A 17,379-nucleotide genomic window follows, 5' to 3' on the forward strand; every position below is an offset into this window, starting at 1 on the left:
TTCTAATTAGGATCTCAGGAATGAAGCTAAAAGACCAAACTTACTCATCCTGATAAAGGATCACACATTTGACTTTTGAGCTCACTTCTGGACACTAGTGAAGCTTAATTAACATCTGTAAAGCCCTTGTACAGCAGCACATAGGAACCCAAAAAAACTGAGATTATAGGAGACTCCTTATACTGATTATCCACCACCAGTTTTCCTTTCCCTTTTGTTTGCCTGTCTCCACTCCAGGCTGCCAGAAACTGTTTAGTGGGAGAGAACCAAGTCATCAAGGTGTCCGACTTTGGGATGACAAGGTAATATGGGCATGTGGCGCCAGGAAAGTCTCAGGAATGGGATTCAGGCCCCCAGAACGTTCAGACATTCTTTCTCCACTCTCTACCCAGGTTCGTCCTCGATGATCAATACACCAGTTCCACAGGCACCAAGTTCCCGGTGAAGTGGGCATCCCCGGAAGTCTTCTCCTTCAGCCGCTATAGCAGCAAGTCAGATGTGTGGTCATTTGGTGAGTGTCATCCTGGCCCCACACCCACATGATCAAGGACTGCCAGGCAGCTGTTTTATTTGTCAAATCCAGGCAACTCTACTTGCCCAGGACTGGGTGGTGAGGGCATCCCACTGATAGTCTGTGTGTGATAATGGTTCTGAAAACTATGAAGAGGTCCTCATTTTTGCATTCGTTCTTGGAGATCTTTGAAAACATATTTTGTTCAACAGTATTTTCCCGCACGTACGCCTCAATAAATATTTTACTCATTTATTCAGCAACAATTTATCAAGCCTCTACTATAAGCCAGGGTTAATCTAGGTGCTTACAATGCATAGGATAGAAAAGACTCCTATTCTCTTGGAGCCAAATCTTAGGGGGAGACAGATAACAATCACATAAACAAGATAATAGATATGTACATAAGACAAAGTCACATAGTGATAAGTAAGTGCTATGAATAAAACAAAACAGTTAATGGAATAGAAAGTGACTGGGATGGAGAGTCCGTTCTAAATAGCATGGTCTGGGAGGCCTCTCCAAGGAGGTGACCCTTGATCTGAATGATGAGAGAGAGTCATCCCCACTTGAGGATCCAGGGAAGATTTGGTGTCTCTGACCAAAAAACCAGCAAGTTTAAAAATTTGGTGTGTCCAAAGAAAAGAGGGGTACTGTCTTGGTGAGAGACCATTAGACAATGAAGTTGGCAGTTCATGATAAGGAATTAGACTTTCTGATGAGCGCAAATGGGCATGAATGAAAGGCAGAATGAATGATGTTGGTGTGGCAGAAAGTACTAGCCATCCTTGCTGGATTTGTCATATCCTCCTAAGCCATAGTTTGTGTGTGCTAAACTATACACAAAGACATGCCAAACAACCTCTTTGATTTGGACTATAAGAAGGGTTATACTTTGGAAAGGAATGAGTTGGAGTTTGATTTTGCCAAATGTATTGACTTAAGAGTAGAAACCAGGGAAAAGCTAATTAAATCTCTTCAGAGAACTAGTTCTGAAGTTTCCCCCAGTATTTTAGAAGAGCCAACTTCTATAACCGAGTGGTTTGTAAATTTCTAGTTCTTCTGAACTGTTCCTTAAAACAGCTTCCCTATTTGACAGACCCAGCTAAGATTTTGTTATTCAAATTTAAGTTACTGAATGAACTTGGAAGAAATAAAACTGCACCAGAGCAATCTCAGAAGATTCTATTTTCCCCCAAGTCTGTATATAATGAGGAAAGGTATGGCTGACATGTGGCCACTCTCTATGGGTGATGCAGCCGGTCACACTGCGCCAAGCCCGGTATCCCATACAGAGATGTTTGCACCCATGGCCACTTTGTCACATTCACCTGCCAACTCTGCATGAGGCTTATTCTGCCAAAGGTTGTCAGCTTGGGAATTTTCTGTTGCATCATAAAATTAGGGGGTTGAGCTACAGTCCATCCCTGCCTAGGATATGCCCCCTGAAGTGTCCGAAAATGAGACTGACTAATGGAAGCAGGGTAGAGAGGGTGAGATAACATGAGTGGCAAGCCTGAGAAACAGAAACCTGGATGGACTAAGAGCTTGATGCCTGCCTCGAGGCCATTGAACTTTGTCATGCATTTTAAGGTTTCTGCCCTAATTAACTGTGCTATTTTAAGCAAGTCAAGCAAGCTCTTTGGGCCTTACTCAGTTTCCAATCAATGCATTACAAGGTTTGCATGAAAGCAAATGTTTTCAAATAGAGCTTTGGGCAGCAGGCCTCAGTTTTCCAAAGAAATCTCACTTCCAAAGAAATCTCACTTCCAAAGAAATCTCAATTTCTAAAGAAATTCTGGCAACTTGGGGAGCTAAACAGTCTTATTTACAGGCAGGCTCCAAATTTCTAAAACTGCAGAGGCACCTGTGAGGATCCCTTAGAAATCCTGATCCAGAGGTCTGGGCCAGGGCCCAGGATCTGCCATTTGAACAAACTTCTGAGGTGATTTTTATTCAGTTGTTTTGGGAATCGTACTTTGGAAAACCCTGCCCTAAGACTCCTTGAAATATGCTTTGAAAACCACTGAAATAGGTGATCTGCAAGCTCTCTTCCCACTTTGACATCCTATGAATATATTAGTACATAATAAAATTGGGTGTGACATTTCTGCTAAAGACAGAAGAGGAAAGGGGATTAAATCACAGGTCAAAAATAGACAACCCAGAGATGTGTTTTTGCTCTGTCTACACAGTATTTTTAAAGATCAAATTGAGTTTCTATTTCTAAACTCTCAATTTATGACTTCTTTTTAAAAAATCAGAAAATGTGGCAATCCCAAACCCTCATCCCCATGCGCCCTATGGTGGCTGGAGCTAAATCACAGCTATTCTCTGAAGACAGAACTTGACCCCCAGTTCTCCACAGTCCCCCTAGTCTCCATTATGGCACATCTCGTCCACTCCACCCATTTACATGATGTGTAGACATTTGAGTTTACATCCCCTGCAACTTTTAGTAGTAACATTTGAGTTAGATACAAAAAAGGGCTGAAGTTGAAAGTTCCTCACCACTAGGAAGATTGGGAAATCTCTGTTCTTTAGAAATAGTACAGGCCTAAGGAAGCCTCGGGTGGTTTGGTATTGTCCTCCCTGAAGGTAGGGACTTGAATCTGAATGTCAAGGAATCTGCAATTTCTTGATGTAGGCTTATTTGTTTGTTTGTTATTCATTCACTGTGCTACACTCACCATTTCTTGTAGGCGTGCTGATGTGGGAAGTCTTCAGTGAAGGCAAAATCCCGTATGAAAACCGAAGCAACTCAGAAGTGGTAGAAGACATCACTACTGGATTTCGCTTATACAAGCCCCGGCTGGCCTCTGTGAATATCTACCAGATCATGAATTATTGCTGGAAAGAGGTCAGTAAAGGAAGTGGTTTCCCCCTACATTGTAATCTATAACTTTAGGGTCTGTTCCCTTCCTTGAGAAAGAAACCCTCTTAGAGGATGAGGAAGCAGGTGTAACTAAAGTAGATTAGCAAGCAAGTGGCTTTGAGTGTCTACTAATGAAAGAGTTTGCCCATCTCTAAAAGAGCTGGCAGCGACCTTAAATATTATTTGATCTGCAAAAGAATGTCACAAGCCAACAACACACTGTTAGAGAGGAAGAGAGGGTGAGATACCATTATAGCATTAAACAGAATAGTTTCACTGCCCTAAAATCCACTGTTTCACTTATTTACAATTCCCTCCTTCTCCCCAGAACGCTGGCAACTATTGATCTTCTTATTGTTCAAGTTTTACCTTTCCCAGAGTGTTATATAGTTGGAATCATATGGTACATAGCCTTTTCAGATTGGGTTCTTTCACTTAGTACTATGCATTTAATTATGCATTTAAGATTCTTCCATGTCCTGGGCACCTGGGTGGCTCAGTTGGTTAAGCGACTGCCTTTGGCTCAGGTCATGATCCTGGAGTCCTGGGATCAAGCGGAGCCTGCTTCTCCCTCTGACCCCCTCCCCTCTCATGCTGTTTCTCTCTCTCTCTCTCTCTCTCATAAATAAATAAATAAAATCTTAAAAAAAAAAAAAGATTCTTCCATGTCCTTTCATGGCTTGATAGCTCATTTCTTTTTATCACTAAATAGTATTCCATTGTATGGAGGTACCACAGCTTGGCTATTCATTCACCTACAGAGGGACATCTTGATCACTTGCAGTTTTAGGCAATTGTGACAAAGCTACTATAAATATCTGTGTGTAGGTTTTTGTATGAACATAAATTTTCAGCTCAACTGGGAGTATGATTGCTGGATCATATGATAACAATACATTAGCTTTGTAAGAAACTGTCATGCTCTCTTCTAACAGTGGCTGTACCATTTTCATTTCCCACCAGCAATGAGAATTCCTGTTGTTCCACATCCTCACAAGCATTTAATGTTATCAGATGTTTTGTATTTTAACCATTCTAATAGGTGTATATTGGTAACTCATTGTTTTCATTTGCAGTTCCCTAATGACATATGATGTGGAACATCTTTTCAAATGTTTATTTGCCATTTGTGTATCTTCTTTAATGAGGTGTCTGTTGAGATCTTTTGCCCATTTGTTTTTTAAAGATTTTATTTATTTATTTGAGACAGAGAGAATGAGAGAGAGAGAGCACATGAGAGGGGGGAGGGTCAGAGGGAGAAGCAAGCTCCTTGCCGAGCAGGGAGCCCAATGCGGGACTCGATCCAGGGACTCCAGGATCATGACCTGAGCCGAAGGCAGTCGCTTAACCAACTGAGCCACCCAGGCGCCCTCTTTTGCCCATTTTTTGATTGGATTATTTGTTTTCTTGCTTTTGAGTTTGAAGAGGTGTTTGTATACTCTGGATATAAGTCCTTTATCAGATACGTGTTTTGAAAATATTTTCTCGGGCGCCTGGGTGGCTCAGTCATTAAGCGTCTGCCTTCGGCTCAGGTTATGATCCCAGAGTCCTGGGATCGAGTCCCACATCGGGCTCCCTGCTCAGTGGGAAGCCTGCTTCTCCCTCTCCCTCTCCCCCTGCTTGTGTTCCTGCTCTCGCTGTCTCTGTCAAATAAATAAATAAAATCTTAAAAAAAAAAAAATCTTTAAAAAAAAAAAAATGAAAAAAGAAAATATTTTCTCCCAGACTATGGTTTGTCTTTTCTGTCTCTTAACAGTGTCTTTTACAGAGCAGACATTTTAAATTTTAACAAAGCTCAACATCAGTTTTTTCTTTTATCAATCAGGCTTTTGGTGTTGTATCTAAAAACCTATTACTGAACCCAGTAATTTTCTCCTATATTATCTTCTAGAAGTTTTCTAAGTTTTGCATTTTACATTTGGGTCTCTGATCCATTCTTTTTTTTTTTTTTTTTTTTTTTTTTAATTTATTTGAGACAGAGAGAATGAGAGAGAGAGAGCACATGAGAGGGGGGAGGGTCAGAGGGAGAAGCAGGCTCCCTGCCGGGCAGGGAGCCCGATGCGGGACTCGATCCAGGGACTCCAGGATCATGACCTGAGCCGAAAGCAGTCGCTTAACCAACTGAGCCACCCAGGCGCCCGTCTCTGATCCATTCTGAGTTAGTTTTTGTGAAGGGTATAAGGTCTGTGTCCAGAGTCATTATACTGCATGTGGACATCCAGTTGTTCCAGCACTGTTGTTGAAAAGACTACCCATTCTCCACTGAATAACTTTCGCTCCTTTTGCAAAGGTCAGTTGACTGTATTTGTGAGAATCTATTTCTGGGCACTCAACTCTGTTCCATTGATCTCTTTGTTAATTCATTCACCAATACCACACTGCCTTCATTACTCTAGCTTCACAGTGAGTCTTGAAGTTGGGCAGTGTCAGTCCTCCAACTTTGCTCTTCTTCAGCATTGTGTTGGTTCTGAGTCTTCTGCCTTTCCATGTAAACTTCAGAGTCAGTTTGTCAATATCTACAAAATAACTTTCTGGGATTCTGATTGTGATTGTGTTGAATCTATAGATCCAGTTGAGAAGAAATTACATCTTAATAATAATATAAAGTCTTCCCATCCTTGAATATGAAATGTCTCCATTTATTTAGATCGTCTCTGATTTCTTTCTTTAAAATTCTATATTTTTCCTAATGTAGGTCCTATACATATTTTGTGAGATTTATACCTAAGTATTTTCTTTTTTGATGTTATTTAGCACTTATTTTATGATGTATTTTTTAAAAAGATTTTATTTATTTATTTGTCAGAGAGAGAGAGCGAGCACAAGCAGGGGGAGTGGCAGGCAGAGGGAGAAACAGGCTTCCTGCTGAGCAGGGAGCATGATGTTGCACTCGATCCAGGACCCCGGGATCATGACCTGAGCCGAAGGCAGACATTTAACCGACTGAGCCACCCAGGCACCCCTTTATGATGTATTTTTAATACATGATTTTATTTAATTCTCACAACCATCTTATGAGATAGATACTCTTATTATCCCCACTTTACAGACAACAAAACTGACATTCAAACAAGTTAAATAACCTGCTCAAAGTCACACAGTTAATAAGTGGAAAAGCTTAGATTCAAAAGCCAGCCATATGATCCCAGAATCCCTGCTATTAACAACTAAGACACAATGGCCTCGAACAATACATATGGAAGCATATTTAAAAATCAGCAGAGGGCTATTGAATTCTGGGTGGCTTTGGAATTAACTATGACACATAAGTACAAGGAACTCACAGAGTCCTTTTCTTCCCTCTCTAGAAACCAGAAGACCGGCCACCTTTCTGCAGACTCTTGAGTCAACTGGCTGAAATTGCAGAATCGGGACTTTAGCAGAGACTCAGCACCAGGCCACGGGCTGCAGATCCTCAAAGGGGGAAGCAAATCCTCCCTTCATAGAGCATTAAAAGCTGCCACCAGCCCAGAATTCCCCAGAGGCAGCTGGCCCTGTGGTGCCAGTCCCTGAGCCACCACAGAGGCAGCACCCTGACAGAGGTGGGCAGCTCAGCCCCTGACCTGGGACAGAGGTCCGAGCAGCTGCCTCTTATCTTGTGCGGCCCGCAAACCTCAACCTGACAGCTTTCAGGCACCATTTCTTGCACTTCTTAGAGAAAAGGAGAGACATGGTAGGGCTGTGGATTATTATTTTTATCATTATTTCAAACATGGATCTAAAGTGTAGGGTCGAGGGATTTTCACTTGACCCGGCAACACAGAATCCTAGGATGTGGGGCAAGAGGAATGAGCAGCGGGACTCTTTTTCAAGAACTGGTGAGTTAATTAAGGTCAGAAACAGGAAGCAGCCGCTGGGATTCTGTTAGCCGCAGCTTCCTACCGTAGAGGATGATGGGACAGCCGCTCATAGCTGAGGCCAGATAGGCTGAGAAGCAGCTTTAGGAGGTTTTATTCATCGAGCACACTGCCACCTCCCTCCTTGAAGGGACGTGACGGACTGGGGTGAACAATTATGATCCCATGGTTGGATCTAGCGTCTGGACAGAAAGAGGGCATCAGATGGTGGGGAGCCAACTAGTACAGAGAAAGGCCTTAGGTTGTTACCACTCCAAGGCCCACCTTCAGTACCAAGCCGGGCAGGTGACTGTGCCTCCCCTTCCGCACAGATTGCTTCCGCGGGCATCCGGGGAGAAGATGATTGCTTCTGGACACCGACTCCGGCGGAGGACTCCACCCACCATCAGTTTTTCTGGCGTCTGGGATTAGTCCCCTCTCTGCACTCTTCCACCCTCACCAGCAGAGGGCAGCATTGTGTTGGGCAGTGTGGCCTGCAGAGACCTGGAAACTGGTTTAGGCCCTAGAGATTTGCAACGTGAAGGCTGAGGCTTCAAGTCTCCTCAAAGTCTAGGAGAGGAGCGAGGGATCTGTTCTCACTCAAACCATCTGGATGGAAAGTGAGTCAAGCACTGAATGGGGTGCTTCCAAGATGCACAAGGCAGCCTACTGTTGATGGAGCGCTGAAATATGCAAAGTGAGTATGTACTGAGCAGCAGGCCTTATGTGCAGAGTTTCGTTTCATCCTGAGTTCACACCACCCCCGTGAGAATGTATTCTTATTCCCATTTTACAGATGATGGAACTGAGGCTTTAAAAAGCCAAGACAGCTTGCCAAAGTGACAGAGCTAGGAAATGTAGAACCCACGTCTGTCTGCTGTCAATGCCGTTTCTTTATTCCTATTCAACACTTCTTTCTACTGAGGATGAAAGGGGTTGCAGAGGAGATAAATACAGCTGAGGGAAAGACATAGAAAGCCAATAAAGAAGTCAACCACCAAGTGATGTTTCTTCCGCATCGGCCACTGTGGTTGGCCATGTAGCCCTCCAACTTGGAATAGGATCTTCTTTTTCTCTTCTGTCTTCTCACCTTTGTTAGAGTTAATGACTTTGGAGTTACTCGGTTAATTACCCTTCTGATTCACCCACCCCTCCACAGTCATGTTGCATGATGCCATTTATAGGTGAGCTTCAAAGCAGTTTTGAAAGATCCGCCTGCAGGTGTATAAATGCTTCCTTTAATTATCATTTCAACTTTGAGCCAGCTGCAGTATTCTTGGGCACTTTGTGGAGAAGGGTATTCCCTGATGTAAGAGAGATTTCATTTTCCTACAGTGTTCAGATAAAACTTTTAGAGAGATTATTGGATGGTGTTACAATTAACTCTTTCTAAATCTTGTGATATTTTGACCAGCTGGAGATTCAGATGCATAACTTGTAACTATAATTATTGTGAAACTGGTTGCCTTAAGATAAAACTCTATCATTCAGAAGATGATCTTACTCAACATATCCAAAAGCATCCCTATTTACTTTCTGGCATTTTGTACATTCTCTTGTGGAACCCTTAATTAGAGATGATTTCTGGAACATCCAGCCTGAAGGAAAACATCAAAATTGACTGATTTCTGTGGTCTGGTTTCAAAAATTGCCCCTTGCATGGTGTTATTGTGTTCAAGCTCAGATTCCCTGGGCCTTAACTGAACATGTTAACTCCCCAGTGTCCTATCCTAAAAAATGAGCTTCCTGCCTGTTTTTTTCTACCCCTCTCACATTTTGAAAATGGTACCATGTGTTCACAGGGAATTCCCTTATGCAAAGTTTTGGTTCTAGGTGCATTTTATAGATTTTGCATTTTGTACCTTTTGAGAACTATTTATATTTGGATGTATTGAATATTTATTACTGTACAGTAATTGCTAGTATTCACAATAAAAATGTTACAAATATCTCTAACCATTTATAAAGCGCACATAGTTAAAGGACGGATTTAGCAAATAAAGCTGTATGTTTTAATAAATACAGTATATATGACCTGGGTTCCATATTTGCCCAAATGTCAAACAACCAAAAATTTTCCTTAAATAAAAATGATTACATGGCTTCATGTTCCACAAACAAGTAAAGACTATATATCATTCAACATTTGTTCAACAAGTAAATATCAAATGCTTCCTGTGTTCCTATGATACACTCTGCTGAGAGCTATGGAAACAAAGATGAAAAAAGCAGTCTTTACTTTTTAGAAACTCTAGGTAAGTCATAAAAAAAAAGCAGACATATAAACAAGTAAAATTATAATCTGGCAATTAGAGCAAGAACAGAAATGTAGTCAAAGAGGAGAAGAGCTCAGAAAAGTGATGGAATCTCTCAGGGGAAGGGGGACATCAGGAAAAACTTTCTAGAACCTTGCTACTCAAAGTATGGTCCCCGGACCATCAACAGCAATATGACCAGCTTATGAGAAATCTGAATTCTCTGACTTCATCCTGAGATTCACTGAATGGGAATCTGCATTTTCGCAAGATCCACAGGTGATCATCAGCACATTAAAGTTTGAGAAGTACCGTCATAGAGGATATAATGTCCGACTCTGTTTTGAAGATGAATTATGGGTTTTTTGTTTTGTTTTTAGGAAGTAAGTGGGCAGAAATAAGAGAAATACTTTCCAGGTAGAGGGATAGAGGAAATAGAATGTATGGGGAAGCTATTATCAGTTTATCCTCCCTGAAGTGTAAGTTGTAGGGGTGGGTGTGAGGTGTTGGCAAGGGTAAGGATAATAGAAGGGGTTAGGCAAATTGAAAACAGAAGTTGTAAACCTAGATAAGGAGCATATTTTATTTATTTATTTTTTTGTAATGATTTTATTTATTTGACAGAGAGAGAGACAGCGAGAGAGGGAACACAAGCAGGGGCAGAGGGAGAAGGAGAAGCAGGCTTCCCGCTGAGCATGGAGCCCGATGTGGGGCTCCATCCCAGGATCCTGGGATCATGACCTGAGTGGAAGGCAGATGCTTAACGACTGAGCCAACCAGGCACCCCAAGGAGCATATTTTAAAAGACAAGAAATGTGGGAACTCTACCTATAGATAGAAAAGATGTTATCAAGCAAGGAGAGGTCAAATCTGTGTTTAAAAATACATCCTGGGGTGCCTGGGTGGCTCAGTTGGTTAGGCGTCTGCCTTCAGCTCAGGTCATGATCCCAGGGTCCTAGGATTGAGCCCCGCATCAGGCTTCCTGCTCAGCGGGAAGCCTGCTCCTCCCTCTCCCACTCCCCCTGCTTGTGTTCTCTCTCTCGCTGTGTCTCTCTCTGTCAAATAAATACATAAAATCTTTTAAAAAAAAAATGCATCGTGCAGCAGCATAGTGAGTGGATTTGAGACAGGAACACTGATGGAACAGAAGCCAATGTGAAGATGATTTTTTGCCTTGTTCCGAGTACCAGATTATTGTTCATACTCATTCACTGTCATCTGCTGTGTGGGTGCCATGTAGAAATTGTAATTGGGAGTTCTTGAGTCACAGTTGGACAGCGATGAATAGCTGTCCCCCTTCCTCTTAAAATCCCAGTGGAATAAAGGCAGGCTTGTATTTGGGGTGTGCTTGTATTTGGCGTACCTTTTAGTTCACCACAGGCCCGCATCCATGGCAGGAGCCAGTTCATGCACCAGAGGACCATTAGGCACAAGTGAGAACGCCCGTGGCTTCTGCACAGTCCTTTGTGGGACTCGCCTTTGGGCTCGACTCCCACTGGGAAATGACCCGGATATGAAACTCCTAAAGCAGTTGGATGAGCAGCTCTGCTCCTCAGAGCATTTATCTTGCAGACCCTACCTACTCGCCCTGGAATCTTCCAACACACAAGTCCACCACCTTGAGGAAGAGATGGAACATAATCCATTCAGCAAGACTTGGGCAGTGTGTATTTGTGTGTGTCTGCGTGTGTCTTCAATGACTTTGAGACTGTCTCCAAGTTGGCTTGTGGGATCACAGAATCACACAGTAACTGTTAGAAGGAGTTTTAGAGATCATTTCTTTACTTCATAAATAGTAGTTACCGATTCACCTGACATTTCCTGGCGCTGTGTGGGGTGTATAGGATGAAGAAGATATCTTATCAGTTAGAGACCAAACACTTCACACTCAAATTAAGATAATTCAAGGAGGACTTATTTACGAAAGGGAAAGGATTATTTAAAAGAGTGTGGGTCAGGTTTAGGAGAGCCACAGAAAGTAGTACAGAGGAAAGTAACAGCCAAGGAGCAGTTACCACCTGGAGGCCTGAAGAGACAGGAGGGGGGAGTGCTCATTTGAATGTGAAAGCAGACAGTCACTCCGAGAAGGTTGCCTTGAAAGGAGAGGACCTTTAGTAAGGAAGCCCAAGGCAACATCACAAAGAGGAAGCCATTGACCCCACTCTCTTCCCTTATCCCATCAACTGCTGAGGACTCTTGTTGGCCAAACCCAACTGGAAGCCAGAGGATGAGGAACCTGTAGCAGGGCAGTCCACAAAGGTAAGTCCCCGGGGGACAGAGTAGGGCGCAAAGAGTGGAGTGGGTTTGGAGAAAGTGAAGATATCTAGCATAGACACCAGCCTTCCCATAAGAAGCCCTCATGCTACTAAAAAAAGTCCAACACATAAACAAATACAGTTAATGCTCATTATTTACAGCTTCTATACGTGCAGATTTGCCTACTGGTTGAAATTTATTGGTAACTCCCAAATCAATCCTTTCCCAGTCATCGATGGCATGCCCAGGCTGGTGCGGTGAAAACTCTGAGTTGCCCTACCCACACAGCCCCAGCTGAGGTGCAGCAAGGTGGTGCTCTGCCTTCTCATTTCAGCTCTCATTCTGTAAACAAGTATCCTTTTAGAGGTCTATTTAGTGCCACGTTTTGCACTTGGGTACTTTCTGTTGGTCATTTTGCTATTTAAAATGGTCCTTAAGCACAGAGCTGAAGTGCCGTGTAGTGTTCCTAAGAGCAAGAAGGTGTGACATCTCTTTTAAAGAAAATGTGTGTTAGATAAGTTTTGTTCAGACATGAGTTATAATGCTGTTAACTGTGAGTTTAATGTTAATGAATCCATAGGTATATTAAATAAAGTGTTTTTTTAAACATAAATGTGGGTAAAACAAGGTTATATATAGATCAGTTGATGAAAATGTTGTGACCATTGGCTCACAGGACCTAACCCTATACTTCCCCTAGGAGCAATGGTTCAGTATTCACTCATTCAGTGTCCATGGCAACTTTATAAAACATAAATACCAAATAATGAGAATCACTTGTGATTGCAAAGGGTTACGGGATGGAGCAGTGGTCACAATATATGAGCGCATAGAGAGTGAAAATACCCAAGGGATCAAGGAGGGCTTCACAGAGGAAGTGATGTTTGAGCTGTCCTGAAGGGTAAATAGGAGCTCCCAAGGAAGAGTGGGTCTAGAAGGATATTTCACACAGAGAAATCAGAATGAAACAACAACAACAAAATACATCTTATTCCACTTTCTTCCCTTGCATTATTTTTCAACTAGGACTGGGAACCTTGAGGACAAAGGCAATAGGTGCTAGCTAGCATGGTCACAGGACACTCAGTTGAAGGAGCTGAGGGGACTGTGATTTCTCACCATCCAGGTTCACTTCTACCCACACCCATCTACACCCATCTATAGCTATGAAGGAGTTTCTGGTCCCTTTCCATTTTCTCAGACTGATTTTGAGTACAAGTGCCTATAAGGTGAGTAAACTATAGAAACATTCATTTGTTTTTCCTTTCTGTATATCTCAAAGCACTTTCCCATCTAAGATGATGTTTGGTCTCTCAGCAACTTTGGGATGAGAGCGGGAGCACATGGGTCTCACCAGACAGAAAAGGGAAGTGATAGAGAGCATGTGTGAAGTTGTAGAGCTACGTAACAAAGGTGACGTTAGAACTCAAATCTCCATCCAGGTCCTGCATCCTTCCTAGGGATCACACCAAAATTCCAACTATGTTAATAATAATAATGACAATAAAAGCTTCCGTTTTTGAGCGCTTATGATGACTCTGCTTAGCGTGTTATGTTTATTATTTCATTTAATCTTCTAAGAACCCAAGGGATAGGTACGATTATGATCATTTCAATTTTACAGATGAGAACAGGGCTCAGTAAATTAGGGAAACACTTCATGGTCCCATAATTAGTGAGTGACAGAATGGGGGCTTGAAGCCAGACCTGTCTGTCCCCAAAATCCACGCTCCCCAACCATTCTGTGGGGCTGACTCTGGGGCCACCTCTGCTAGCCTCTGCCAGTAGGGTAGCTCAGGGCCCATTGTGCCTCAGCTACATTGCTGCGTTCCAAATCCTGTTCCGAATATGCTCTACCCTCCTTAACAGTTCTTATCTAAAATTATTGTGTATAGAATTTGTTTAAATAAAGATGAAATGTTCTTTGCTGTGAAGTTATGTGTAAAAGATCTGACCTTCAAGGGAGACCAGGTCCGTAGAAGTTGTGAGAAATGAGCAAAGTGAGAGAAAGACAGCATGAAGGCGGGACATGCATTTCCAAATGGCCCAGGATGGAGCTGCAATCTTTCAGCAGCACACCAGTTATCAATATTTCATTTACAAAATAACAGGGCTACTTCTTAGGATTTCATGAGGATAAAATGAGCCAATCCATGTATAGTACTTAGCATAGAGGCTGGCCCCAAATAAACATTTAATAAATGTTAGTTTAAAACATGTGCTTTAACAAATTATCCCAGATTCAAAGAAGGAAATAAGCAACCCAGTTTCCTATGGAAAGACCTGGGTCTGGGTCCAGCCAGCCTTGAGCAATCCTTCCCCTTTCTGGGCCCCAGTTCTTTCATCTGTAAAATGAGGCAATTTTGAGCAAGTGCTCAGGTTTTATCTAATGGACAACATAAATTGCATAACTGACCATCAAGTTTCTCTTTTCCTGCAAACTACATGCACCAAGTGTGTGAGCCTACTGTATGTAGCAAGCCCATTGCATTTAGAAACTTCTTGTGTATTATTTACACTTTCTCTCCATCTCACACCCTTTCCCTTCTTTCTTTTTAAAAATTTATCATTGAGGGGCACCTGGGCGGCTCAGTTGGTTGAGCCTCCAACTCTTGATTTCGGCTCAAGTCATGATCTCAGGGTTGTGAGATGGAGCCCCCAGTTCAGCTCCTCCCTCGCTCAGTCTCCTTGGGATTTTCTCTCTCCTTCTGCCCCTCCCCACGCTTGGGCTCCCTGCATCTCTCTCTCTCTCTCTCTCAAATAAATAAATAAATAAAATCTTTAAAAAAATTTATTAGGGGCACCTGGGAGACTCAGTCAGTTAAGTGCCTGACTCTTGATTTCAGCTCAGGTCTTGATCTCAGGGCTGTGAGTTCAAGCCCCATGTGGGGCTCCACGCTGGGCGTGGAGCCTACTTTAAAAAAAATTATTATTGATTCTAAAATATTTTAGCCATTATTGTTAATATTAGTATTTATGTTTTCTCTCTCCAGAACCAATTCTTACACCCATTTCAGATACTCCACTATTGGTTCCTATGAAGCAGGATCTGTGAATTTTAAATGGAGACCTAGATGTCCTAAGTGATCTGAGACTTTTCTAAAAACAAGGCAATGTTGCCACACATGGAACCACAGTGTGTGGGCCGCAGCTTAGCAAGTGGCAAAGCAATTTTCTCCCGATAGCTTCGATCCCCTCATTGCTGATGGTGCAGCTGGGGGATGGACATGAAGCATATCTGAAGGCCGTAGACAGATGGCTGCACATTTCACTGGAAACATGTAAGCTCAGATTTCACTTTTGATTATTCATTCAACTCATACTTACTGAACTCCTGTTAAGTTCTGGTCTCTGAGAAGGTGAAGAGAAGCAAGGAAGACACATCCCTTCTCTCTTTGATTTTATGCTCGAATGATGTATGCAGGCAAGTATGTCAGGAACCACAACACAGCACAACAAGGGGGATGATAGAAGAAGCCGAGGGGACTCTGAGAGCACAGATGACTAATCCTAGCCTGACCCAGACATGGAGGGAGCTTGAAGGAACTGACGGATAAGTGGACCCCAGAGGGATGAATAGAAGTTATGCAGCAAACTGAGGGCAAGTGCAGAAGCGGGAGGGAAAGGAGGATAGATCATTCTAAGCAAAAAGCCCAGCTTAGGCAAAGGCCAATGCAAGAGAGAACAGAGCAAATTTGGGAAACTAAGAGACTGCTTTTAGCTAAAAGCATAGAGAGCTTGCTTACAGAAGAAGAGAATGGAGAGGTAGATGCTAGATCATGAAGACCCTTGTGGGCCATTAGTTAAGGAGTTTGGACTCCATACTGAAAACAATGGGGAGCTAGTGAAGTGCTTTAAGCATGGCAGAGGCATGTCTTTTGTTTTAACTCATGTGATTTTCTACATGCAGAAGGATTTTAGAATGTACCCAACTTACTTCATTGTATAGCAGGTGAAATGACTTGTCTAGGGTCACTCAGTTGCAAAACTGGGACCAAAAGATAAGCCTCTGGATTTCCAACACAGTGGTTTGAATAAACCACATTGCTTCCCCTTATAAGCAAATGGAAATCAGGGGTCAGGGAATTATTTTTGCCTAAGACCTAACCAAATATATATGTAATATTCTTTTGTTTCTTTTAAGCAACTTGATCTTGAAAGGTGAAAAGAGAGGGAAGGAACAACAGGGAGAAATAGGTCTTCCAGAATTCTACAACATCCAACATAGTTTGCCCTTTAGAATGAAAATCCAACCTCTCTTGTTACATATTTGTAATCACTGACACTCAAAATCCTAAGGCTCGCAGTGGAAAATGAAGAAATTAAAAAAGAAAGGGAAGGAAGGAAGAAAGAAAGAAAGAAAGAAACTCAGTTCAGTTTCTAAAGTCATCCTCCACAAACACCTCCACAGCTTTCTCACAGAGACAGAAATGTCTGTGTACATATATATATAAGTCATCCTTTCTGAAATAGCAATTTAAATTAGAATGAGTGATGTAACATCAAACCAGAAAGGATCATGAATTCTGAGTGTTTGTGAAATGGTGTGAGATCAGTGAGGGCAAAGATTCCACAAGTCCTTTGCCAGAGACTCCAGTAATATGGCCCCTCTATAAATAGCCCCTAACAGTAATAGCTAAGTGATTAAGTATAAATTTGTGAGCCCTAGGCAAACCTTTCAGAAAGCTTCCCTGGTAACAGGATTTTATCTTTTAGATCTGAACGCACTTTAAAATGTCTCAAATGCTTTCCAGTGTCTACCCTGTGAGGTAGGAAGGGCAATTATTATTCCTCACATTATAGATATGGTGGCTTCTTAGGAAGAAACTGTCGAACTGACTTGAGTACAGGGGGGTCTCAAAGTTGGATATGAGGGCCCACCAGGCTGCAGCTCAGCGAGAACCCTTTCTTTGGCCAGCCCTGAATGGCAGATAAGCCTTGAAGAGAAAGGTGCCTGTCCTTTCAGGTTCCTCCTGTCACCATGTATGTTCCTTTTTGTCCATTAGGCAATTCTTCCTGAATGAAGTTGAGGCAGGTCCCTGCTTAAGAGACGGCAGCTTCAGGGATTTGGCTCCAAGGAACTGAGTAGGTATTCCTGAGCAGAGGCGCAGCACTGGGGACCAGGCTTAATTGGTGGGAGTCCCCTCTCTCCAAACCTCAGCTTTATTTTCCATCACTTCGCCCTGTTTCTTTCTTTCACAGAACTTCTTTCAGCTGTAACTGCACATTACTAGGTTAATTTACGCCCTGTCTCTCCTGGTAGATAATAAGCTCCCAAAGGGCAGTACACCAGTGCACACTCAGCTTATGGCACGGGGCTCGGAACAAAACAGCTGCTCAATAAATATTAGGTAGCTAAATGAGCACTTGGAAAAAACGTGAGATCGATGAGAGCCGAACCGAGCCCAAAGCTTCCGCCTTCCCACTGCTGCAGGGGTGGCTCCAGGCATGCGAGACGTGGGGGCAGTAGCCCCGGGCAGCAGCCGGGGTGCAGGTCGGGGATGCGCCGGCCGCGTAGAGGGGAGCACCGAGAGCCCCTCGCCGCAGCCATTTCCTGCTCTTTGTGTGACAGCCGCGGCGGCAGAGGGGCGGGCACCGCGCGCGGGGGAGGAGCCGCGACCGGCGGGGGGCGGGGCCGAGGGCGGG

General features: G+C 43.0%; 1 protein-coding gene across 1 annotated transcript in view; it reads left to right on the plus strand.

Annotated features, from left to right (window-relative positions):
• ITK (IL2 inducible T cell kinase) overlaps positions 1–9,178 on the plus strand; it is a 63,658-nt gene extending 54,480 nt beyond the window's left edge. Inside the window, exons 14-17 of the mRNA XM_081826239.1 lie at positions 238–302; positions 393–511; positions 3,214–3,371; positions 6,695–9,178. Coding sequence (XP_081682365.1) covers positions 238–302; positions 393–511; positions 3,214–3,371; positions 6,695–6,766 — 414 coding nt within the window. The 3' untranslated portion in view covers positions 6,767–9,178. The remainder of the gene's footprint in view (positions 1–237; positions 303–392; positions 512–3,213; positions 3,372–6,694) is intronic.
• Positions 9,179–17,379: the final 8,201 nt, after the last annotated feature.

Source organism: Leptonychotes weddellii, chromosome 7, assembly GCF_054177405.1.
Source record: "Leptonychotes weddellii isolate Sample4059 chromosome 7, ASM5417740v2, whole genome shotgun sequence".
NCBI lineage: Eukaryota > Metazoa > Chordata > Mammalia > Carnivora > Phocidae > Leptonychotes > Leptonychotes weddellii.